Source organism: Chaetodon auriga, chromosome 1 (assembly GCF_051107435.1).
Source record: "Chaetodon auriga isolate fChaAug3 chromosome 1, fChaAug3.hap1, whole genome shotgun sequence".
NCBI classification, from domain to species: Eukaryota; Metazoa; Chordata; class Actinopteri; order Chaetodontiformes; family Chaetodontidae; genus Chaetodon; species Chaetodon auriga.
This window is the reverse complement of record NC_135074.1, coordinates 9,697,748-9,723,136: the sequence shown is the minus strand read 5'-3', so window position 1 is coordinate 9,723,136 and position 25,389 is coordinate 9,697,748. Positions and strand designations below refer to the sequence as shown.

The window sequence follows — 25,389 nt, the reverse complement described above, 5'->3', positions numbered from 1 at the left end:
CTGTCATATCTGAGCAGCACTCTGACAACTTGCAGTGAAAAGAAAATACTTGTGTGACCAAACTTCATGCCATATTCTTATATCTATCAATATGGGGAGAGGTTATTCATTTGCATTTGTCAGAGGCTGTAAATGTTGATGTAATTACCCAAAGTAACTTTAAAATCCAAGTTTTCGGAATGCAAATGTGGACGCCACGAAACCTCAACAGATGATGCAACAAATATACACATGGAAGCACATTTTTGTGTTGTGTATGAACTGAGTGTTTAAATAAATCAGGGCAAAGTTAATTTCTGATAAAGTTTATCAAGTGCAAGCGCAGACAGACGATAATAGAGCGTGTAGATACACGACAGCCACTGGCATTTAAAAATGATGTAAAAGGTTAACCCGGCATGAAGTCAGAGAAACTCTGATGTATAACATCACTCCGTGTTATTTTAGAGCAGCTCAAACTGAATTCTTGCAGCATATTAAAAAATGTAAAATGACCGTTGTGCTCCGGCTCAGTGACATCCAAACAGCACATTTTATGTCAAATGCCGGTTCAGTCTAACCATGTGCAAGACAGATAAACTGCTCAAAGCCAGCCTTTATGTACGCCTGTTTGTATTTTTGTTTGTGTGTATGTGGAGAGACCAAACATCCCAGCTCCATCCAGTCCACAGAGTGGGAAGCGGTTTCCCATGGTTCTGCTGGGATGCTGCTTTCATGTGGAAACAGTCTCTGGGTCCCTTTAGCCCTCTGTTGTGACAGAGGATAATGAAATTCACAACATCTGCCATTTGTTAGCCCTGTTTGGTGTAACTGATCTCCTTTTAATCCATGGACTTCCAACGCGTGTGCAGCTCCGCAGCTGGAATGAAGCAGATGGATCCCACGGCCTCTCTGGGGCTGCAGGGGCTGGCCCGGGGCTGGCATGCATCCTGCCCTTCCCCTCCTCAGGCCTGAAACACAGAGCCACATTACTGCTGCTTTCTTGTAATGAAGGCGCTCGATGGATTTAAGCTTGTTCACCTGCGATCCTGAACTGCTCTCTAGACAATGCTTACGCTTATGATGTGTGTGTAAAAGTATACTTAACCTTATGGGATTTGCTTCTTCATGGGAACTAAAGTCACTCTATTTCCTGTTTACTTGGTGGTAGTATCAAACACACCAAACACACCACCACACCCACACTCTGAATCTGAATATTACAGAAAAGTTTTCTAAGTTCAACTTTTAAGCAGGACTTATCAATACCTTAATGTCAGCAGTGGATAAAATGCCTCTATGTTCTTAGTGAAGATCCCATAGAGAATGATCACCCAGCTCTGCACTTACCCTCACCTTTGCGCACAAACTGCAGCTGTTTTTAGTGAAAAAGTTATGATGAACCCACCGTACGCCACCTGCCGAGCACCAAACGGCAGACAGACAAAGTTAGTGATTAGCTGGTGAACACAGTGGCAGAGCCAGACATTTCCCTCAGGAGTTGGTGGAAACCAGAACAGTACAAAAAGGAGGGTGAACGTTAGACATGCATTCATCAGGTGGACACAAGGTTGTCCCCAGGTGAATACCAATGCTTCATGTTTACTGGATGTTTGAGTAGGCAGCTGTTTACTGACAAGACAGCTTGTTCCCACCAACACCAAGGGGCCAATAATCAGTTACTACAGGTTTGAGGATGTATAGAACTTTCATAATACATAAATAAATCAGCAGCTTTTCCTTTGTGTGTTACTATCTTAAAGGTGTATACAAGGCTTTTGTTGAGGAAGAGAAAAAAAGAAAAAACACTTCCTCCCTTGCAGGTTGCAGGCGTATTGTCAGGGCACTGCTTCTCTGATCCTTGAATTCTATAGATAAAATGTTGACCTTGTAATTGAAGCTTTCTCTTTTTTGCGTCAGCTAGTAATGGCGTCGGTATGTAAAGGGTCTACTATGGTGCCGGTATTTCTTGACACAGATCAGGAGATAATTTGCTGGAGATGGGTTTGCTTGGATAGGAGTCTCAAACATCAACAGAGTGTCAGACTCACCTCTTCATCTGGAGGCAGAAATGGCTGAAATGGTGGATTCAGTCAGCCTTCATTCCTTTCAAACCTTCTGCCCCCATCCTTTACCCTCTTCATAAAACCTGGAATGTGCTTCAAAGAATGCACACTATCTTTCCTCCATGAATAAAACATCTGTCATTCATCAGCCGGTACAATATGTGCCGATTTAACAGCATAACAGCTCTGCAAGGCAGGGAAGCTCCAGACTGCACAGTGTCCTACGGAGCCCAAGTATAACTGAGTGTCAGCTGTCTCCCTTTGGAGCTTAATCTGGTTTATTTAAGAAAGCTTCAAGTCAAGTCCAATAGCATTTTCTATATATGCTCTATGAATCACTTGTCTTGTGTTCTCCTTTGACAAAAAAAGCAGAAACCAAAAGGGAGAAATATTTATTTTACGTTCCATTTTCATGATGGCGCATTCATGATGCCCGTCCACCATGATGAAGACCTTAAGAGGAGAGGACTGAGTGTCGGTATAGAAAGTACACCAGCATGAATTTGCCTTACAGTATGAATACCACGCTGACTGGTAGAGCTCTCATTTTACCTGACCAAAAAAAAAAAAGTTGTACCAAGATTCATCACAGGATTCAACGTCATGTGCAAGCAAATTTTCTGGAAAGCATGAGTGCATGCTGCTTTGTTTGGATATTAAGAAATGGCTGAAAGCGTAACAACTCTGATGGAACTCGGACTCAAGTGCAGAGAAAAACTCAGGAGACGGAGGGAGGTTCAAACAAAAATATCTGTCTTCATGAGTATCCAACAAAGGCAGAATTTAAACAAGGAATCCAAAAAGGCTAACAAATACAGACAGGGAAAAGGCCAATCCTTGAAATAAGAAAATGAACAGGCAAGGTTCAAAATCACTGGGAAGCGCACAGCTAATGCTAGAAGTTAGGTCATAGGAAACAAAGACAATCTGACAAAGACATGAGGAGCTGGTGGGTATACATACACAGGGAAGGTAATAGGATAATCAGGGGCAGGTGAGTGAGTGGCCGCAGGTGTGGTTGATGAAAGGCGGGAAAACACAGGAAACTGAAAGGACACAAGCGGTTAACATTACAAAATAAAACAGGAAACAGCATGACAACAATCCGGAATGTTACAGAAAGCACCAGTGCAGCTTCTGTTACATCGACCTGGTTCTGGTTTAAAAAGTCAGACAATGTGCAGAAAGCAATGAATGGAAGACAGTGTTTGCAAGGGCGGGTAATACAAGCAATCTTTTCTGTCAGCTCAAAACAAAACAGGCTCTGGAATATGAGGAGTTTACAGACTTCATGTTCAACTGACGACCACAGTGGAGAATTGACTGAAGGCTTGAGGGAGGACCTGAATCATGGGGGCTTAAAGAAGAGTCCAAGTACACATACCCAACGTTAGTGGAGCAGACCACTGTCAAAGCAGTGACACTGACAAAACTGCAGAGCTTCAGTCTCAGGCTCCACCGTGTCATCTTTTTTTTTTTTTCATTCTGTCCAGGTGTAATGTTATCAATGGTGGAATGTAACTAAGTATATTTACTCAAGTACTGCACTTCAGTACATTTTTGAGGTACTTGTAATTCAATCAAGTTTTCATTTTGTGCCATTTTATATTCCTCCTCCACTACATTTCAGAGGCAAACACTGTACTTTTTACTCCACTAAACTAGTCTGACAGCTTTAGGTACAATGTAGATTGAAATGTTTAATACAAAGCATGAATCAGATAATAAATTAAGACGTATTATTCCAGATTCAAAATATTTACGTGATGATAAACACATCAAAGGCGCTCTAATTCTAACTATAATATATACTATTCTGAAATAGGCCATTCTGCAATGAGTACTACTTTCATACTTAATGTATAGTGATGCTGATATGCACACTGAGACACTGCAAAGAGAAGTTATTTTGGAATCATGCGAGTTCCTTCAATTGAGGAAGGGTTACTTAGAACTAAGTTTTGAGGCTTTCAGTGTTCTTCAGTTTGTCGGGGGAAAGAAACCTCCTCTCCTACTGTACCTGAAGTCACTTTCTACCTTCACTTTGTGCAGCTTGATCTTGAAATGTTTTTCAGAGATTGAAGCTACTTGAGAAAAAGTTTTGTATTTATTTTTCTGATTATTTTCAGTTTTGCACAATGTTTTTAGACTACTTTTGTACTATGTGAAAAAAGTCCTAGCAATACAGTTAAGAGTACAGTAACACAAGTTTTAAGAAAAACGAATATACTGTGATATACAGTATATACTGTTACTGTCCTTGCTTCAAATTGTACTATAATTTATAATGTAAATTCTAGGCCATACCGTCAAGCCCTACCCTAGCCCTGCTACCTATATGTTAGCCCTCTGGCTAGATATATATGATCTGTGCATGTGATGGAATAATATAAAGCAAAACTGTGCAACATGATGCAAAAGTGAGAAGCTATGCATTGTTCTGAAAACTGTGTGGAGATTTTTACTCCACGCACCTTGGTCCAGACACTTTGTTGAAGTGTAATACTAAAACGTTAGACAACCCTTTTATCTGGCTGAGGACAAGCTCTTTTTAGGTGTGTTTATGTGTGCAGGTATGTTTTACTGTTACGGTGTGAGTGCTGATGTTGCCTGTCTTTAGAAGCACTCTCCTCTCTAAATGGTCCATAATGCAGGCTGACAGCTACATTTCATCACATCAGAGTGGTACTCACCGGAGGAGGAAAGTTTTGCAGCGTTTGGTCCCTTATTGAATTCAACACTAAGCTTACTTCGCCCCCTACCGGCGAATGGGGCGCCGTATCACCTCGTTTTACCACCGCCCCACCGGCAGGTGGCGCTGGAGGCCCGCGGCGCTCTTGGCTGCTTCCCCTGTTGTGTTTCCGCCAGTACAGAGATCAGAGAGTGAGACCTGCCGGTGCCAGATTAAAACACAAACAATGGGCAAGAAACACAAAAAACACAAGTCCGAAAAACACGGATATGAAGGTAATTCATTTGCACATTGTTCAAGAACTTATCCAGTTGAACTATTTACGGATTTGTTTTTAAACACATAAAATGGAACCACTGATTTCGCGCTTGATAGTCCGACCATAGTCCTAATTTAGCCGATTAGCTATCGCTCTCCTACACTAGCTACCCGGATAAGTGTGTTTCTCGCATGTTTCTGTCCGTATGTCACAAGTCGGTGTGAATACAGGAGTTGGTTTATATTAAAGATACTGCGTTAGCTGTAAGTTCAGCACCACTGCGCCCGCTTTGTAAGCTAACGGTTAGCGGCTATTGTTTCCCTCAGCTCGGACGTCTGTCAGCCACCGTTAGCTCGATAATGGTTTTTGCTGATTTGGTGTCTGCAGAGTACGGAGAGAGACCCCTGAAGCTGGTGCTGAAAGTGTCTGGGAACGAAGTGACGACGGGAAGCTCGAGTCGGGACACTTTTTACGATGAACAGCCGGCGGAATATGACAAACCCAAGGACAAGAAGAAGAAAAAGAAGAAGGATAAAGAGAGGAGCTTAGGGTCACCAGAGGATGACAAAGGAAAGAAAAAGGTAACGTGGCTGTCACCTTCGTCTCGATGGGATAATAATGATGCGTGGAGAAAGTCCGAATATTAGACTTAATGTTCGTTTTGTAATTAGATGACAAAGAAGAAGAAAGGACCGGATGCAGATGGAGATGAGGACCGAGAACAGAGCCGGACTCCGATCCGCTCAGAGCTGGATAAACTGGAAGGTGCTGTCACATTTCATCCTCTTCATCGTGTATATGAGCACTTCTACTCAGATCTGTCCGTCATGCTTTCTTATTCTTCCTCGCAGAAAAGGAACAGACTCCTCTGCAGGAAGCCTTGAACCAGCTCATCAGGCAGCTTCAGAGGTGCAGCAACCATCGTTTATTAAAATAATTGTGTATCTGCTTGTTTGTTCATCAGCTGTTTCCGCAGCAAGTTTCCCAACAGTGATTTTGGTAATATTAATGACCCTTAGCCCTTCCTCTTCTCTCTGTCTACAGTAAGGTTACTGCATACTGTATGTGTGTGTTTTCTCTGTAGGAAAGATCCCAGTGCGTTCTTCTCGTTTCCGGTGACAGACCTCATTGCTCCTGGCTACTCCTCCATTATTAAACGGCCGATGGACTTCAGTACAATGAAGGACAGAGTGAAGAAAGAGTGCTACCAGTCACTGGATGAACTCAAGGTATCTGTCTGTATTACACACACAGCAGGGTAATCCCACATAACCAGAGATGTCCCGAGCCTATCCTAAAGGTTAGTATCTGGGCCTATCCAGCTGTATTTTAATGGATTGGACTTGGCTAAATAAAGTCAGATCCTTTCTTTTCAGGAGTCTGTCCACCTCCCCCTGTGGTGCCCGTCCGACACAATGAGACATTTTATCTTTATCTACTCATTTATTCTCCCAGTTAAACTTTCACTCGTATTGTATAAATAATTCAAGATGAGCAACACGGTAGTTTTGCACCAGGACCTAAAGAATTTGGATCAATAAAGTGTGTCACAGTCAATAGTCTACACCTGTTGTGTGTCAGATACACTTAATTGACATGTAGGTGAATAGAATTATTGGCTCAGACTGACTATCTGCAGATACCCAATGTTAAAGGACTTTAGTTGGGATTTGAGCTGGACAAAACTTCGTCAGGATAACCCAACACTGATCATGTCGGGTTAATGTCAAAATAAGAGCACTTGCACAGAGACTTAAAGTATGATAAAGCCAAAGAGTTTGTCATGTAGACCAGGATTATATACCCCTCGATGTTTTTTTTTCTGTGTGATGTGTCATTGCAGGTGGACTTCAGGATAATGTGTGAAAATGCCATGATTTACAACAAACCCGAGACGATTTACCACAAAGCAGCTCGAAAACTGTTACACTCTGGAATGAAGATCTTGAGCCAGGTATGAAGCAGAGGAGTCAGAGGAAGACTCCTTGAAGGAACCATAGCGACTTCCAGGGACTGTCCTGTCAGTTTATTGTGATGACAGCTTGTCTCTTAAGAAGTTAAAATATGTGTTAATGCAGAAAATCTAGCCAGGCTGATTGTGTCAGTATACAGTGATGATTAGTGACACAGTGCTTTACGGTAGTAAAACAGGTGGGGGCAGCAGATAGCCTCAAAACTCTCTCAGACTGATTACACACTGCATCATCAGCACTACCAACAGGTTTATCAGCCACATAGTTTTCTCTGTCCTGATCCTGAGGGAAAGACACAGATACACTTTTATTTGTCTGTCCAATAGGAAAGGCTGGAGAGCCTGAAGCAGAGCATAGAGTTCATGTCCGGCCTCGACCCGTCTGCCAAACAGCCAGTGAAGTCTGAGGAACAAGGGGGCACCAGCCTGGACCAGAACAAAGAGAGACCCAGCACCACTGACACCAGCGAGAGCTCCCAGGGACCCAGCACCCCCAGGTCCCTTAACCTGCTCGCTTAACACTCGTTTCCTCAAGTCACAGCCTGCAACACTGCAGCGTCGCAGCTCTCGGGCCGGGAGTGCCCAGATTTCAATGAGAGGAAGTGGAATAATAACCATGACGACGGATTTACGACTTGAATCTCTTAAAGTGTCATATTTTACATTATCCTAAAGTTGGTTCAAGTAAGGTGACATGAGTGAACCACTCAAGAAATGGCCAAAAGCTGATCTAGAGCAGCCACATCTTGGTCCACCAGAAGCAAAAAAAATGCAGCGCTTTGGAAACAGTTCCCCACTTTTTCAGTGCAGGCGGTCGGTTTCTGTGGGTTTGTTCCCCTCTGACACCGAAGTGAGTCAGTTTTCCACTGAGAGGCTGCAGGCTGAGAATGCGAGGAATGCCTCGCAGCGTGCTGGGTCTTGTTTTCTCTCATGGCTGTACATCTTTTAAATCAGCGCTGTTGCCAAGTGATGTAACAGAACCAGACGATTAAAGTCACGTGTCCATCATGACTCACTGCAGAGGAACAGACGAGAAACCTTGACTGTGCTTCATTCAACTACTCTTACCTTCATTATTACAACAGAAGACACTGTATATAGAATCTAGATGGCGTTTCCTGGCATCAGCAAAATGCTTCCAGGTAGATCATCTGAGGAATCAAAGTAGAATGTAAACGTTTACTGAACAGAAGCGCTCGCTCCTCTCCCTGCAGCGTTTTGCTGCGGTGTGCGTGCTTTTTATTCTTGCTACAAAGGAGCAACCTTTGCCTTTATGTCAAAGTGTCTCATCCACGGTCTTTCAATTGTGTTTCATTTGCAGACAGGACAAGGACTCCAAGGACGAAGCGGCAAAGGCAGAGAAAGAGCTTGAGGAAATCCGCAAGGTTATCGCGGAGTCTGGAGGAAAGCTGTCCAACAGAGTGCTGCAATGTGATGTGAGCAAGCAGGGTCGAACTCAGGGCCTGTCTTTGTCCACTTTTAATTATATCATGACTGACGGCTCTTTCACAATGAGGTCATCAAAAGTAGTTTAGTAGTTTTAGGGGTGGTTTAGATGTTTGTCTGATCTTCTGCAGGTCCATCCCAAATGTTTCGCCATCATTTCTCATCCTGAAAGGGTTTCTTTTTATGGGTGTTTATGGTTTGTTTGTTGTGTAGTTGGAGTTTGGGAGGCGGAAGTCTGACGGCTCCACCACTCTGGCCATCCTCAACCCAGCAGATCCATCAGTGGGAGGTGAGTCCATCTGCAGCCTGAATAGAGCCGAGATGCTTAGTCATTTAGTTGATCAACAGAAAATGAATAGGAACTGTTGAGATAATCAGATCTTAATGAGAAGTCAGTAAAAGATTCACTCATTACAGGTTTGGAAATGTGAGCGTTTGCTCAGCGTTCACTGGTTTAAAGCTGAACAGCTCTGGATTTTGGACAAGAACAACAATGTGCAGACCTTGAACTCTACACTAGTTTTCAGATTGTTTTGGAGAAAAGAATTGACCGACTGATCCGTAATGAAAGTAAAAGTTAGTGGCAGATCTTGAATGAAGTAAGTGAAGTGCAGAGAGAACTAATGAGTGAGTGTGTCCTGCTGCAGATGTTGGTTACTGTCCTGTGAAACTGGGCATGATGTCCAATCGGCTGCAGAGCGGTGTGAACACCCTGCAGGGCTTCAGGGAGGACAAGAGGAACAGGATCACCCAAGGTACTGTCCTGCTCCAGCTTTCTGTTTCTGCACATTGCTAATAGCAGCTTTCATGAGCGATAACGAGACCAATAACTCTCCACAGTGTCCTACATCAGCTACGGCCCGTTCACCTCCTACGCACCCACCTATGACTCCAGCTTCGCCAACATCAGCAAGGAGGATTCTGACCTTATCTACTCCTCTTATGGCGAGGAGTCCAGTCTGCAGGGCTCAGACAGGTATGTGCAGCATGAGCACAAACGCACTCTAGCTCTGTGGCATTTACCCAAAACGTCACATCAGGCATTCCTGGCTGACTGTGTTCCAGATGTTTCTCTGTTTCACTAAGGGCTTTCAGTCAGGAGGTCAGCTGTGGACTGGGCCTCATTCTGACTTCAAGCCATCAGTCCTCGCGCTGCGGTTTCATCTTCTGTCTGTTGTGTATAATTATCTCCTGCTGCTCTGCTACACAACACTCGTGACACCCGTAGTTTGCTGTATCTCCACCAACAATGTTCCTGACTGCTTTGAAAGCTTTGTGTGGTCTGTGCTCGTGAGCTCCTGAGTGTCTGTGCTCGGGCTAAACAGTAAAGCTGACTGGATGATTTGCGTTGAGAACAAAGTGAGGAATTCAGTCAACTAATCTTGTAAACATTGGTATTCAGACACAGAGCTGAAATGCTTTGTGTCTCTACTTAAGTGTGTTGTTTATGATTCGTCCTAAACACGAGTGCTTATCTCCCTGAATGCTTTCATCTTTCCTGCATTTCTAAAACAGAGTAAATGCTTGCAAGCATTCATCTTGTGTGAGGCTGTCATGGATTGTGCCTCCTAAGACGTGTGTGTACAAGTGTGTTTAGTTTGCCTTTGTGCAATGGTTATTGTCTGTTGCGTCCCCAAGCCTTTATGTGGCTTCATGAAAAAGCTCACTTTGACTGTCTCTCAGCAGAGTCGAGATTCACTTATTATTTTTGGCCAAGGAAGTGATTCTGATTTTTACCCTGCTGCTGCTTCAAGAACAATGGTGGTAAATGTGTGTGTGTGTGTGTGTGTGTGTGTGTGTGTGTGTGTGTGTGTGTGCGTTCGTGTGTTCGTTTGGCAGCTTGTCAGAGTCCCTGGCCAAATCAGACGAGTATGTGTACAAACTGGCAGACAATCTTCTGGACGCACTGACGAACGGAGAGCATTCAAAAACCCTGAAGGAGACAGTAAGTTCCTGCTGCGACATCTGAACTGATCCATGTTGACTTTTGTTGCTGCCGTCTTAAACAGCACAGGATAACAGGGCATCAGCTGACTGAACGTGATGTGTTTTTATGTTGTTTTTGCTTGTCCAGCAGGTGGTGGAGGCAACAAATACAGCAGAGAACAAGAATGTTATGGAGGTGAGAGTTTGTACGAATCTGGAGCTGATACCCAGAAAGAGATCTGTCCTCAGTGATCAACAGCTTCTGCTGCTCGTGTGTCCCACTGGACAGTCCAAGTGGAAACACCAATTTCATAATGAGAAATATCAGCATGCGCTATATAATGCAAAACCGGAGGCGTTCACCCTCATCAGTGCTGGGTGTGATGAAGAGGGCGTCCTGCCGTGCTGCTGTCGGGTGCAGCACGTGTTCTTGCATTACACCTCGTGTGGACACTTCAGTGCATTTAGTCATTATAGACGGTCCCTGAAGAAAGTTGACTCGTCAGCCAGCTGTGTCAACATGGCAGGGGCCTGCCTTTGCCTGTGATCTGTCCGCGCATGGAAAGAACATTTCCCTTCCCATCACAGCGGTACTGCTCGCTCAGGGCTCGCTGCTGGAGAATCTGGAGAGGCCCCGTGTTTTCGTCCAGTGCCCGCTGGCTGCATGGCTGAATTGCTCCTCAGAGCAGCAGAGGAAACCACAGCACAGGCCCCTCCATCAGGCACACAGCAACCCTCTGTCCTGCCTGTTTGCTGTTTTTGGCCGCGCTCCAGTTTACTCTCATCCCCTGCCCGGGTGTGTGCAGCTTTTCATTAGGTTTGATTTTATGGGAGCGAAGAAGCAGCGTGACTAAAGAGGCTTCAAAAGGCCTGGATGTTCCCTGGATGTATCAGCTGTCTGCTGTGGAATGTAGTTTTCTAATCTGCCTAAATATGTTGCTTCTCCTCATCTCTTGTAGGTAGCTGAACCCGAAGCGTCCAGCTGCAACAGGCTCGACTTCCTGTTCTCTGCTGCAGGCCTGGGGATGACTGAGGAGCTCTCTGGGGGTAAAATGTCTTGACTAAATTTCATTACAGATTAATGTAGCCCTTAAAAAGAAAATATCAGGGAATCTGCAGGTATTCAGAGCCTTTAACAACGAGTTTAGTTTCCTTAAAAAGGCCTCAGTAAGTATTGAAAACATTGTCAACTCCACAGTACGAACTGTGGAGTTGACAATGTTAAACTGTGCACAGCTGAAAAAACTGCCCACTCATTGAAGATCCTGGGTCTGATCAGCCCAACCCAGAGAGCAGGCCACAGATCTGTGAACCTGGTCAGTCCTGATGGAACAGAGACATTCATAATTACACTCTAAATGCAGTTGCCATTGTTAGAGAGCCATTGAGCCATTCGGCATCCCATTACGTATCCTCTTTAGATCTTCAGTAGCTTATTGAACTTTGTTCTCTCCCCCTCCATGCTCTCTGATATTAACGTAACAGTAAGGAGTCCACATCAGGGTTGAGACAGAGAGGCTGTATTGTGTTCATGTGTAAGCGAGGACAGCAGGGGTTACCGCAAGGTAACCGGAGGAACCCAGAGGAAGCATTATCTGCATACGTGTCGTCTCTCTGTCACAGAGGCCCTGCACTTCCAGCAGAAATTGGACGAGACTACAAAGCTCCTGCATGACTTGGAGGAAGCACAGAAGGAGCGTCTGAGTGCCAAGCAGCCACCTAACATGATTTGCTTGCTGGCCCCGACTGCAAAGGAGATGGAGCTTGGTGAGTCTCTCAGTGCATGGGCCCCTTTGTTCCTCCACTCAAGCTGCCGCCACCAGCTGTAGACCCCAAACAACACTCCATTTACCTCTTCACCAGCCGTCCTACACAGATGTGGTTTCTTGTTCAGCGTCACAGTTAGACACTGATGTTCTTCAAATCACCAACATTGACCTACCTCATTCACAGGAATGGACTCTTCAGCTCAGTTTTCTTAAGTTGATGTAGTGTGTGATAAGGATTTGTGACTTAGCATGACTTAGCACAAAGCTGGCTCTAGCTCTGTTACTTGTATCTTGTTTGTTAAATCAGTACAGAAAACAATGCAAATAACACAAAGTCTTCTATCATTTCTCATCTTGAATGTTTCTTTTTGGCTCTTCCTGTCTGCAGCTGAGAGGGTGACAGGGAACTTAGCTGAGCTGACGGGTCAAGTGGCCCCAGGTGATGTCAGCAGCGTCTATGGCATCAGGAGGGCCATGGGCATCGCTCTACCTCCAGAGCCACCTGAGCCCTTCATTGACCTCACCACAGGTAAATATCTTAATACATATATGGGATGGCAAGTGTGAATTTCACCTTCCAAACACAGAGTTTTGGCTAGATTTTAGCTTATCTAACGTTGTACTTTTCAATGTTTTCAGTGCAGCAGATGGCTGAGCCAATGGAAACCTCGTCCAGTTATCAGGATACATTCACTGTGTAACTAAATTCCACCCACTCTAACAGTTGAATAACTTAAGTTTTGTGTAAAAGGTGCTTTTTGTGTGACATTTGTATGAATTCCAATTAATAAATCTCTTTTTTATATACACCCTGGCTCTTATGAACAATTGTATGGCAGACTTAGGAAAACATTTATTACATTCTTTAACTGTACAAAATTCAAAGTCACATTTGTTCACATAAAGGCCAATACATTATTCTTCTTCTTCTTATTATTATTATTATTATTATGTAACCACAATTACAGACATGATGATGGTCTCAAAAGCTAAGGCCACGAGACAAATCAAGTTTTCAGAGACACAGCGAGCTTTCCAGATCAGTTCAGGTGATCGTCTGAGCTGAAGCCAGAAAAAACATTCACAGCAGGGAGGTTGTTAGGTCACACAGAAGCTGAGACACCGAGGAGAGCGTCACAGGTTTCCCTCATTGCAGCATATATGGGGACAAGCGGCAACACTTTAACAGATTACATACATACAGCACAAAGATTTGTCCATTTCTTCATGAAACGTAGCAAATATGTTGTTATATATGTAATATTAAACTGTTGTTACTCTGGCCAAAGTACACAGCTGGAGCCTAGACGATGTTCACATCACCTGAACCTCAACCTCTGGTGCAGTCAAAGGTGCTGAGGATTCGGTAACTAGCATTTGCAGCACGGCCAGAGAGCAAAACTTACAACTTTTCATCATGTGAGTACGTCTCAAAGATAGGAGCACGAAAAGAGATGTCCTCTGTCCTCTGTTCAGCCTGCTTCTGATACCGAAACAGCTCACAGATGTCATGCTCATTACACAGTAACCGAGCAGCGTGCCCACTCCCTCTCAAACAGGAAAACCAGGTGGGTTTCCAATTAGGATCCAAACAGAATCCACTGTTTTGTTTTAAAGGACCGTAGAGGTCTTCAAAAATCACAGAACTATATTTGGCATTAGTACAATACACGTTTCTTTCTATCACAAACAACATCTAAGATAAAGACAAAAAAAGTACAAAAGTGACCGATCACTGGACGTAAATGTGTTCATGAATAGAAAAAGATGGCGATTGTACAAACTGATCGTCTCTACACCATTCTGATCTGTCCAACAGGCTCCAGAGTAGAGCTGATTTATTTTGACATCCACCACTCGACGAGGCAGCACTTCCTCTACGTCCTTAATATGCAGCAACATCACAGGAACACAGCTGTACAGTCAGCTCTGTCTCAACACTTGTGGCGCACAGGAGTCTATAAACTCTTGACTTGTGTACATGAGTCTGTCTCCAGCTCTGCTGGCTGTGGCAGCCTGGCCTCAGCTCAGCCCCATACCCTGCTGCTTGCTCATGTCAGTACACACAAAGAAGGTTTTCAGCTCCCCTTTCCCCTTCACGTTGATGAATCCTCGACACTCGCACGAGTAGCCCAGCTTCTGCAGCACATCGGATGTTTCCTCTGTGACCTGGAAGGAGACACAGAACGCATTACACGCAACTGCTGCTAAGAAAACAACCAAAAGTCCAGTTTGAACAGCAAATGTAGAATGTTTTTTGTGTTTTTTTGCCAAATAGCCAGATTTAAAACCACGTCTGGGGTCCCAAAAATGCACCATCAGAACGCCCCTGCAGCAGAAGTAACATCTGCCTTCTCTTACTGAACTCATGTATTCATTTATTCATAACTTCGTTATGACAGAGTTATTTGTAGCTTTGGCAGGGCAGTGCCATCAGCAGAGGCAAACTAATTCAAGTAGTTTCTTCAAGTTAAATCACAAATTGCTTCAAATCCACACAAGTTTGATACACACAGCAAAAAAGTGCAATTGCAGCAGAAAAGTAAATCTATGACTGGCTCAGAATGGAAATTGGGATTTTTTTTTGTTGAGAAATTGGATCTTTCTAACTCCAGCCGAGATCCGATGTCACCATTTCACCTTTAAGACCACCAGGTGAAATGCTGAACGTACCTGGATCTTTCCGAGCTCCCCGGTGCTCTCCATCCTGCTGGCTACGTTCACCGTGTTGCCCCAGATGTCATACTGAGGTTTCCTCGCCCCGATTACTCCAGCTATCACTGGGCCGTGATTGATGCCTGTGGAAAAACAACAAGGTTAACTCTGTGTTTTCTGATTCATTTGCACAATGTTCAGAATTTGCAGAGAAAGCAGTGTAGAAATAAAGCACAGGATGAATTAAGATTCAGGAAGAAGAATGAGTCATGTATCGACAGACCTCTGGTTGCACACCGGCTCAATGCTGTTAGATTGCTGCCATTTTTTTGTCAAGGACATTAATCAGCAAAGCAAATATCCTGAGTGGCCCACAACTATTCAAGTCAGTCTGACACAGGATTGAAAAAGCTTTGGACAATGCTGTAGCTGTTCTGAAGGAGATATCAGACACTATGCAAACACTACATCAAATGTTTCCCTGAGAGCCCAGACAGCAGGTTCAGAAAAAAACCCCACTGCATTTCTATTCACACGTTTCAATGTTTGACAGCTCATCGCATAAAGTGCTTAACTCACATTAGAAAAATCGAAGTAATTAAGTCCCTGAGAACATTTGCATTTACAATACATTTGGAAACCTTCTAAAACCACTTAACATTTTATAGCAGGCCAGTAAATGAGAGCGTGGATAGAGGGAAGAACAATGTTCCTCTTACAGATGAAAAGTACAAGTCATAACAACTGAAACCTCTCTCAGCTCAGCAGATTCAGTGGTTATGCAGCTACAGCCTTTCTCTGCCTGGTATGACCAGGAGCTTATGGTTACTAATGTTTAGATAGATACTGCTGTGTAACCGGCATTACTGAGTCACTTCTCTGACTTTATGACTCTCTATTCTCTAGTTGCCCTACTGTTGCACGATGATTTACCCTTTTCCATCATCCTGTAATTGTCATTTGTGGCCACAGTGGCCGCTGTTTAGCACGGTTACACCGACTGGCTTTCAGGCAGGAATGTTATTTAGAAAAGGAGTGGAGAACATTTAAGCTTTATTCTGTTTAAAAGGTGCAATTTCACCTTGAATTTGATTGCAGAGAAATAATTTCACACCTGGAGAGGCCAAGATGTCACATGCTGAATAGTTAAAAGCTTCGTGAAACCGGCAGCAGAGGAATCACAAAGGTATGATGTCGCCAATCAAAGAAAAAGTCTGTGCCAAACTGCTTTTCATAAACACGTAAAGTGGAAGTTAGTGGACTTTGTCTCAAAGTTACAAGGTGTTTAGACACAGACGCTGATAAGAACAGCGTTCTGTTAAAGAAGGTTTATACCACTCAGAGCAAAATTTCAATGTTTATGGTTTTATCTCCCTTGAAAAGTAAATGTTTGAATCAAAACTTTTATCCACGAGTCAGCCTGTGTGGGAAAAACCATGTCAGGGCTGCAGACACAACAGACACAGGTTAAGGTTTCTCAGACACTCGACAGGTCCTATCTCTTTCTCATGGTTTGAGTATGACATGTATATACAGGGGACCACAAAGCAGATGCTCTACATGTCTGTCACAGGTTACAGTGCGTTAGCTTCTAAAGATGGGTTCACTCTGGTAAGGCAGGCTTATCTTCTACTACATTCCTGAGTGCAACATGACAACACAATAACTGAGTCAGTGAAGGCCACTGCTCTCATGTACCGTGTAACCAAGGAGACCTGTTGGGTTATTGTGTCGGCCCTAACAGGGCTGGACGAAGTGCTGTGCAGCATTTAGTCAATGAAAGGTTTATGCTGAAGCCGCCAGGCAGCTGAGCACACTCACCCACGCGCAGCCTGAAGCTATTGAAGGAATGTCTGTTGATGCCATCCAACTTGCCAATGAGAGCGATGGCAAACTCCACCACAATCCCAATCTGGGCCTGCTGCCTCTCTCTGTCCTGGAAGAACAGACCATTCAACAACCTCATTATGACTGCTTCAAGCTTTGTTTTTATGACAAGTCAAAACATGTGTCGATGGCTTGCTAAGAAACGGCCAACAAAGCCGAGACGTGATCCCAGTCTAAAGCAGCAGCTCATCCACCTGATTGTTCTCCTGACCAGGCGTCCCACTAAGCCCCGCAGCAGCCATGTAAGTGCTGCCAATTGTCTTGATCTTCTCCACACCGCTGAACTTTGGCTTGGACAGCAGCTGTCGGGTTAGAGAAAGACAAAAAGTCTGATCAATTACGGTATTTGTTCCTGATTCTTAAGCACGAGTTCAGCTAATGATCCTGTACTGTTACAGCCCAATCACCAGGGTTACATTTGGAACTGGAATGAGTGCATAAACAGAACTGCCGATGACAGATTGGGGCTTTAAAGACACACCTGCCATGAATCATGGAGAAGTGCTTGGGAAACAGATTTAGGGATGAGGATGAAACACAGGTTTTTCTCGTCCCTCTTTGCCTTACTGACCTCATCAAAGTCAGCGATGATCTCATTCAGGAGCCTCAGGCATTCCAGGCCCTCCTTGTTGATATCACACTCGGTGTAAAATTCTTTGAAATCCGGCACTGAGGCGAACATCACACACACACAGTCATAGGACTTGTAGTAGAGGTCCTGCCAGGAAAAAACCCAATAGTATAAAGTTACTGGTTGACCCAGGAGGAGCCTGGGACTGTTTGGCCCCTTCCATTGATAACATAAGGCCCCGTCTCTCTACATTTTGAGAATTAACCTTTCCACTGGTGAATGATTGCTGAATACAGTGAGCCCCTGATCATAATACAGGATGAATTGTGGTTTACCAATTTCCCATCAGGGCATCCTTCTCAGCACAGAAACAGATTGAGTGAAGCCTCACCTCGTTCTTTTTATTCTCCCCTACAAACAGCGCTGCCACGTGGGCTGGAAGCACATTCTCCAGCAGCAGGCGGTTCAGGTTCTCCCTGGTCTCGATCTCATCCTGCTCTGTGCGGTTCTTATACTTTAGCAGGAAGTCCTGGCGGAAGCAGGACTCGTTCTAGCAGGCACAAACACAGTGAGGTGAAAGAAAACATAACTTATTGCTGATACGTTGATTTCTTCATTCAAACTTCATTTTATAATTGCTGGACAGCAGGGACAGACAAATATGTCAAAGATACACAGCTACATCATGACCAAAAAAACTTAACTTTAATGATTGTAATGTGAACATGTGTGGGGTGTGAGGGATAAAAATGGGAAGGGAACTGAAAGAAGGACAGACTGATGAAGATTACCTGTTGTGAGATGATGAGCATAGTGACCAGGAACAGGGTGATATAAATGCAGCTCATCACCTGGGGGTGTTTCACCAGCCCTATGGTTCCCAGGATGGATGCATCTTCTCTGTAAACAAAGCAGAACCTTCATGGACTTCACTTTCATGTTCATATATGATTATTCTGTGCAAGCATGAAATTTATAAACATAATGTCTTCTTCAGCACTGATGGATGATGTGGTCACACGGTGGTGCTTGCTCTGATACACTTTCTACATTCAGGCCCACCTGCTGCAGTTCCAGTTGCTAGAGAAGTGAGAATAGAGGACGTTTCCATAGGCCACGAAGAGATCCCTCTTGGTGCTGAGGATGATGATGTAGTATGCTGCCGAAGCCAGGGTGAGGAAGAGCACTTTGAGCTCAAAGCTTACACGGAGGAAGACTCCACATGCAATGAGCGATAGGATACAGCAGTACACAGAGTACTGAGGGAGAGAAAGGCGAGGGATGGTATTAGACCACGTTCAGATAACAGCTAGCAACCAATCTAGTGACAACCCCTATTTAGCATTTATTAGCAGTATGCAAACAATTTCTAAAATGTTTTACAACATTTTATCCTGTAGTTGTAAGCAGAGATAAGGATTTTTAGGTCTTTATTAATGTATTTTTCAATAACTACTATAACTGTAATTTTGTCAAAATATACATTCATTTTTTATATGAATCAAACATATTTGATAAGGTGTCCCCCCCTCCAATGCAAAAGGGGGGGGGGGCATTAACCCCTTCAACATTGTTGAAAAGCCCAGACACTCAAGTCATGTAGATCCACAAATCCACCCTCCTGACATTGTGCCCTCTGTTACTCCATTAAACACATGGTGATCCAGTCTGATATGAAAAAAACATTACATTTTACCATGTGATTATTGTCTATGGGTAACAAATCCATCACTCACAGGCAGGTAGAAGAGATCTCCCTCTAATTCTTGCTCATGGGAAAGATTTGCTGGAGGCAAGTCAGAAATATCACCGGGACATTCTGTGACACGTGTCTGAATGAAGCACTGCAGGGGGATAAAAAAGATTTGACTGACAAGCAACCGCTGGACAGCTGGCAGCATTCAAGTTCGGCATGGCAGCTCTGAAGTGTGGCACGGCTAGAAATAGCAGAGTGTATAAATAATGACCCCTCTCTTGACACTCAGCATGTGAGTGTAGTCTCACCAGGTTGAACACTGCCAAGACAATGATGACCGTAGTAGTGACGGCGGCCAGAGGGAGGCGCACACACGGCCGCTTAACCACCGCCTCCGACACAGCTGGCAGCCACTGGCACCTCGACAGCTTCTCTGGAAACAGCCGCTGCGGGGGAATAAAGAAAACATAAGGAAAGCCACAAACAGGTATGACAAGCGGAGGCATTCATCTTCAGACATCATGTGTGAGCGACTCATCGCTGGCTATTTCCAGTGAGAGAATCTGTCTGAGAAGAGAAACCACTGTTTGTCAAGGACCGAATGTCAGTAGGTTAGATATAGAAAGCTACAGTGCAGTGAATGCAAGGGATAGCCTCCATGACATGTCTCCAGACTGACACTGGCTAACTGTGCCACAGTGACACACACATGTACACACCTTCCATTCACCCTTGCCTTTATTTAGCTGAATGCTCGCCTGTTGTAATACATTGTGTTATGTTTTTGACCTACGAAGCTCTCACAGTTGTTACGTGAAGAATGCATTATGGAATACTAAAACAATAATTTCATGTTTGCATGAACATGAAAAACACCTGGCCAAATACAGGAACTTTTTTCTGAGGAATATTGCAGTTTAACACCAAACCATTGTTGACCTCACACACCACCTGACTGAGAATGTATTTATTCTGAGATTCAAACTTCATTCCTTGACGATGGAAAAAGTTGCCACAATCTCACCACAAGCTTATTAACACACAACCTCTCTACAATTTTGTTACCAATTTAAAAATTCTCATCTGTTTAATGCTTGGTTGATAATACAGCCCAAATACTGGAGACTAAGCTTACAGAAGGCTTCTGACAGATGGTGAGTAACACTGCATTTTTCCTGAAGGCCTGCTGCATTCTGCTGTATTTGTCTTGTGTGGCCTTCATACAACAAAAATATAAAAATCTCTAACAAATTTCACATTTCATTTTCACTTTGCAAACACAAAGAAATAAAATTAACTGAATAACTCTTTAGAGCAAACACACTTGTGAGTCATACACACACAATGTGGGTCAGGACCAGGCCAACATTATACAGTTTGGAACATTAGCATGTGTTGCTGGACAAACGATAACGCTTTTAGACTGAGCTGCATCCAGTGAGGGATGAGAGGTTGCTGTTAAGAGGTATGGTCGGTTTGCTCTGCCAATGTCTACAATTCTAAATGCTAACTGGCATAAATTGCCTAAGAAGACCAAAACTTGAACCTCAGTCACCTGAATATCTAATGGTAAATGTTAATTTTAAAACACAAGTTAAGTTTGCAATATGTAAGATTTCAGTCCTGGTTGATTTAGTGACACCTGTGGTTACCGTTGGTAACATGAAGTGCAGCTTTAAACTACAGGTCGCAGAATCTTGGGAGCAGCAAAAAAAACCTAGCATTTTAATAAAGAAGTCAGACAACAACTGCCCCTTTTCCATCTTTCTGTGAGCAACCGTGATCTCATTTTATGCTGCACATGGCTTAAGTCTACGAACAGCCAGGCACAGTGAAACTGAAGGAACTGGTTACATTGCTGAGCAGTTGGAGGTGTGCAGCCTGTCGCCTCTAACAGCTCACTGTGGCTCTCTGTCTTGTTCCATTACTCCCTGGCAAGATCTCAAACTGATCCACTGTCAAAAAAATGAGGGTTGCTTTGCTTTGTAAACACATTTTTGATTAACAATAGCGGTAAGTGCAAAGCTCAATGACAAACACATTTCCTACGACCAACTCATTATAAAAGTCAACTCGTATTTCACCAGTTAAATGCTTTTCATGTAAAAGTGCGGCAGAAGGAAATGTTTGGTTTGCATTAGCAGTAACTTAATACAACATTTTTTCTGGGAATGTTGACAGGCACCCAGTTCATAATGCTGCAAATATATAAATATTGCAATACTTTCATCACTGACTCCATTGTGCTACCTCATTTGGCAACTGTGCCTTTTATATTTACTTTAATGAAAATCTTTGAAATTGTAACTTTAACACACTGACCTGAAAGTGACCAGCAAAACAGATGGCCAGGATCAGCAGCAGCACACAGACCAATACTCCAAATGACATTCCCAACATCTGTCGACTGAGAGAGATAAAAACCAGAGTAGAACCATGTCAAAAATCAGCCCCCTGTCTGCTCTTTTCCTGTCAGTTCAATTATCTTCATCATATGTTCCTTCTTCCCTTGTTTCCCAACTTTGATGGTAAATTACAAAAGGAAATCTGGTCATACTCACTCCTTTGTGACAAACATCTGAACCAAAAAGATGCAGAGGAAGATGAAGGTGGCGCAGCCAACATAGTGTCTGAACATCGGCAAATCCAGGGATCGGTACTTGGAAGAGGACAAAGAGAACACCTGAACCTGAATCTCTTGTTCAACCCCAAAAAGCTTGAATGGAAATGTATGACAATGTGGGATTATAAATGCTTTCAATGATGTATTTGCAGCTTTTTTCCAACTAACCTGTTTTTCCAAATCTTTCTTTGGAAACCACAGAGCTAAACTGCCACTCTCTTCAGACTTAGACCACTGCCTGCAAGAGAGGAAGGAGGGAAGGAAGGTAGGAAGGAAGGAAGGAAGGGAGGGAAGAAAAAAGGAGGAAGGACGGAGAAAAAAACACGGAAGGAGGGTTAGAGGACAGAAAAATTAAGATAGAATGGATAATTGGCCTGACTTTTACACTTCAAGTGTCAAAAGTTAATGATCTCTATTGTGACTATTTTTGTAAGTTAAGCCACATGTTTTCTATCATCAGTGATGTCACAAATATCACCTTGCTAAAAAAGTAAAACTTTTTACAAAGAAAAAATTGGTCGAAGCTGAACTTAAAGTAAAGGTGATTATGATTTTTGACAGCACTATCTTCATGTCAATATGCTACAATAATAACTCAAATATTTGTAAAGACATGGTACCAAGAGTCTATAGCTATGCTAGCAGCTGCATGTGGCTATATTTAGGAGAAGCAGTGCTTTGAGCATGACGGCATCCTCGCAATGGCAATGGTAACATATGATGTTATGCAGGCATAATGTTTACCATGTTAATTTAGTGTTAACATTTGCTAATTAGCAACACAAATCATGCGGTGTACAAGGATGTTTGTACCAAATTTCATTCAATAGTTGTTGAGACATTTCACCCAAAACCACAAATGTGAACCTCATGGTGACACTGAAGGACAAGTCAGAGACCACCAATGTCAGCAGGATTGAGATATTTCAGTCTGGACCAAAGGGGCGAAGCGACCTACTAAACAGCCGACAAACCAACACTGCCATCCCCAGAGCTATACCGTTAGCATGACTAAGAAGCTACACACAACATCTGGATATGAGAAATTTGCCAAATTGGCATGACTAAATGTTCAGTATTCTGTAAAACATCAGTGATGTCACAGCAGGTGCTCTATCATTGGTGAAATTTCAACCCATACAGGACACTGCAGCAGAGGTATAACCTTTAGTCATATTTTTCAGAAATATGAAATAAATGAACTACATGCATAAAATGTGATTTGTTGTAAAAATGGACCTACTTGCTGCTGAGCTCATCTATGGTAGTAGTCATCTCATTGTGTAGCTCCTCATCAAACTTACTCTTCTGGGATTTGTTCCTGCACCGGAAAGCACAGAGACAATTAGGAAGAGGCAGACGGGCGGGCGCTGAAACACACAAGTGGACTGGAACAGATGCTGGAAAACCAGATCAGGTCATGCAGGTCCAGTTTAACTGTGCCGGGAGGCAACGTGGTTAATGCCATTCTGAGCATTAGTGAGAAAAGAGAAACATGGTTTGTGCCTGCGAGAGAGTTATGTAGAGGGAGTGATCTGGATACGGAATGCTGGGTGTTAAATGATCTCTGTGGGACTCCGCAAGATTGTTTCTGCCGTGCTTCTGCTTGGAAACCCCCTACTCTAACAGGAAGGAAACACTCACACAGATGCACAGACCCAGATACACTTAAGCCCCAGTGAGTGATCAGTGTTAATAGGAGCATGTCAGTCCACTAACAAAGTAACCTTTGTTAGTTTCTGCTGGCTTTTGAGATCTTAGTTGCCCTGTTACAAAGAGGTAGGAATGAGAAACGGTGAGAAGAGAAATAGTATTACACCACTGCTCAGGTTAGTGTTGGGACAGCAAGGCTCTCCACTGAGGCAATAGTTCTCACCCTGTGGGTCAGGACACCACAGAGACATTGTTTGGGGTGTGGGACTCACAGAATGATTAAAACATTTGGTGTAAATTATCTGTTATATTAGAAATGTATCTGTTATATTAGAAATTTAGAGTGGGTAATGTTTTATATGTAATGCATTAGCTCTTTTATAATGTCTTGTGATAAATGACTCATTTTAGCCTTTAACTCTACTCCCACAAAATGAATCAATTCAACAATATTTAAATAATTCCTTTTAGAAAACTGCATGAAGCACAATGATTGCTGGGAAATAATCTGCATTTTAAAAAAATGGTGGAAACACTAAAGCATTACTTACAGTATGTCAACGCTCATTTACACTTCAAACATGTGGCTGTGAGCAAGCATCCACTCGTTTTTATTTTTAGGGGTCACAAGCCAAAAGGTTGAGAACTACTGCACTGAGGGAATGAGGACCTTGCGGGCCATGAAGGCCGCACTCACTTATAGCTGCTGAACGGAGGGGTGGGCAAGGAGAATGGTTCTTCTAGAGACTCATCAAAGCTGTGAGGGCCCACCATAAGACACAAACACAAATTCATCATAACAGAGCAGTGCGGCGCCAAAAAAACAAACACAGGGCCACTAATGAAATAAAGGTGAAAATCCATCTAAAAGTGTTAATGACATTTCGACGCTTGTGAACAGGAGTAGCACAGTCACAACTGCTACTTTTAACCGCAGAAAAAATATACTCTATATATTGTAACGTCATCAAGCTTGAGAGGGTGAAGCTCATTTCATTTTCACTTCAGCCTCAGACATGTTCGACAGCTGCTGCCTCTGCCACAGTGGACTGTGCATACATGAATGAAATGAACAATTTCCGTGATAACAAACCTCCACTCTCACGGGGTGGAATGCTCGTGCTTTTAGGCACACACTTATCTCTTCTAATCACATTACTCCAGCCCACACTGTTTGTGTAGGTGAGTCCAGCCCACGAATCAGCAGCTACACTTCAAATATTTGTCCTTACGCTTACTGCCTGTGCCAGACAGGAAAGGAGAATTAACCATTATGAGCTACAACCATAATCAATTTGTCTATGCATTATTTGAGGCTAATGGAAGGGCTCCTCATAGAGCGCAGCACTCCCACCACTCTGCAGGAAATGACTGCCAATGCAGCACAGCTGTACCAAGCAGACCCTCAGTGACGTCATTTTGTTGGCAAATGTTTCATTTGCAGGTTGAGACTAACTCCTCTAAGAACACTTCTTCTGTTTTAGGAACACGCAGTGACATCATTCCTCCAAAATGTCCCAAAAGGTCCCAAGAAAAGAATTCATCTTATACATTATGATGATCTCTGAACACTGGCAATAATGTAATGATAGTGTGTCCTTCTAAATGCTTTGATACACTGTATTAATGGAATATTATCAATGAAATGTGATGAACTGATGACCAACTGAGATTCTATGAACAGATGGGAATGTCCTGGCAGGGAAAGTTGATGGGAAACACACTCTCTCTCTGTTGCAGGCCGCTGGTAAGCTATTGAGCAACAGATTAGTTAGATGGGCTGACGTCCAGGGCGAATGTGTGTGAGCACATTGTTACAGTTCAATGTATCTTAAAATAATAATAGTCACCAAATGGGGACTTAACATGTGAATTCATTTTGTAGCAACTGTAGCAGCTCAGAGTTGCTCTCACCTCTCACTGATCTTGGAGCCAGGTGCTGATCGTAGAGGGATGTCCTGGAAAAGACAGGGACAACATTGACCTAATGAGAAAGCGTGATGATGGGAGAGCTGCAGGAATTTGAGAAACACTGAAGAGAATTATTACCTTTAGTAACTGAGTGTATTCTGCTCGTCTTAAAGATCTCTATGCTATGCAGTTATTTATCAGAAGTGTTTAAATCAGTACACAGCAAAAAGGAGCTCTGCTTTAACGTGGGCTCCAGCAGAGGAGTAGCTTGCCTTAATAACAAC

The 25,389-nt window shown here is 43.3% G+C and overlaps 2 protein-coding genes across 5 annotated transcripts in view; one reads left to right on the top strand and one right to left on the bottom strand.

The window, feature by feature from the left end:
• The first annotated feature begins 4,898 nt into the window (after window positions 1-4,898).
• Window positions 4,899-12,919, top strand: brd7 (bromodomain containing 7). 2 transcript variants are annotated; one of them, XM_076748076.1, is made up of 17 exons: window positions 4,899-5,012; window positions 5,384-5,577; window positions 5,668-5,761; window positions 5,848-5,905; window positions 6,081-6,225; window positions 6,840-6,950; window positions 7,296-7,465; window positions 8,290-8,404; window positions 8,628-8,703; window positions 9,062-9,169; window positions 9,255-9,390; window positions 10,254-10,359; window positions 10,492-10,536; window positions 11,300-11,387; window positions 11,964-12,107; window positions 12,498-12,638; window positions 12,749-12,919. In XM_076748076.1, exons 1-17 carry the CDS (start codon window positions 4,964-4,966, stop codon window positions 12,808-12,810), a joined length of 1,842 nt encoding a protein of 613 aa, XP_076604191.1. In that variant the 5' UTR covers window positions 4,899-4,963; the 3' UTR covers window positions 12,811-12,919. The 2 variants fall into 2 exon arrangements, with proteins under 2 accessions (XP_076604191.1, XP_076604107.1); XM_076747992.1 differs by having other exon boundaries at window positions 10,489-10,536.
• A 21-nt stretch (window positions 12,920-12,940) lies between these two features.
• adcy7 (adenylate cyclase 7) overlaps window positions 12,941-25,389 on the bottom strand; it is a 28,342-nt gene continuing 15,893 nt past the window's right edge. For 2 of the 3 annotated variants that reach the window (XM_076747705.1, XM_076747822.1), the window contains 16 exons: window positions 25,109-25,152; window positions 23,892-23,951; window positions 22,785-22,862; window positions 21,710-21,779; window positions 21,480-21,577; window positions 21,241-21,325; window positions 19,227-19,364; window positions 18,959-19,066; window positions 18,285-18,481; window positions 18,014-18,122; window positions 17,614-17,772; window positions 17,223-17,369; window positions 16,846-16,953; window positions 16,586-16,700; window positions 14,783-14,907; window positions 12,941-14,278 (listed from right to left, as the gene is read on the bottom strand). In XM_076747705.1, coding sequence (XP_076603820.1) covers window positions 14,132-14,278; window positions 14,783-14,907; window positions 16,586-16,700; window positions 16,846-16,953; window positions 17,223-17,369; window positions 17,614-17,772; window positions 18,014-18,122; window positions 18,285-18,481; window positions 18,959-19,066; window positions 19,227-19,364; window positions 21,241-21,325; window positions 21,480-21,577; window positions 21,710-21,779; window positions 22,785-22,862; window positions 23,892-23,951; window positions 25,109-25,152 — 1,788 coding nt within the window. In that variant the 3' untranslated portion in view covers window positions 12,941-14,131. The remainder of the gene's footprint in view (window positions 14,279-14,782; window positions 14,908-16,585; window positions 16,701-16,845; window positions 16,954-17,222; window positions 17,370-17,613; window positions 17,773-18,013; window positions 18,123-18,284; window positions 18,482-18,958; window positions 19,067-19,226; window positions 19,365-21,240; window positions 21,326-21,479; window positions 21,578-21,709; window positions 21,780-22,784; window positions 22,863-23,891; window positions 23,952-25,108; window positions 25,153-25,389) is intronic. The other variant, XM_076747788.1, reaches the window with a different exon arrangement.

Bases quoted from the DNA above. Each gene is read 5' to 3' on its own strand.
- brd7 (XM_076747992.1), top strand. From the start codon at position 4,964: ATGGGCAAGAAACACAAAAAACACAAGTCCGAAAAACACGGATATGAA. The intron at 5,013-5,383 runs GTAATTCATTTG...TGGTGTCTGCAG, and splicing joins CGAAAAACACGGATATGAAG to AGTACGGAGAGAGACCCCTG. The intron at 12,108-12,497 runs GTGAGTCTCTCA...TCCTGTCTGCAG, and splicing joins TGCAAAGGAGATGGAGCTTG to CTGAGAGGGTGACAGGGAAC.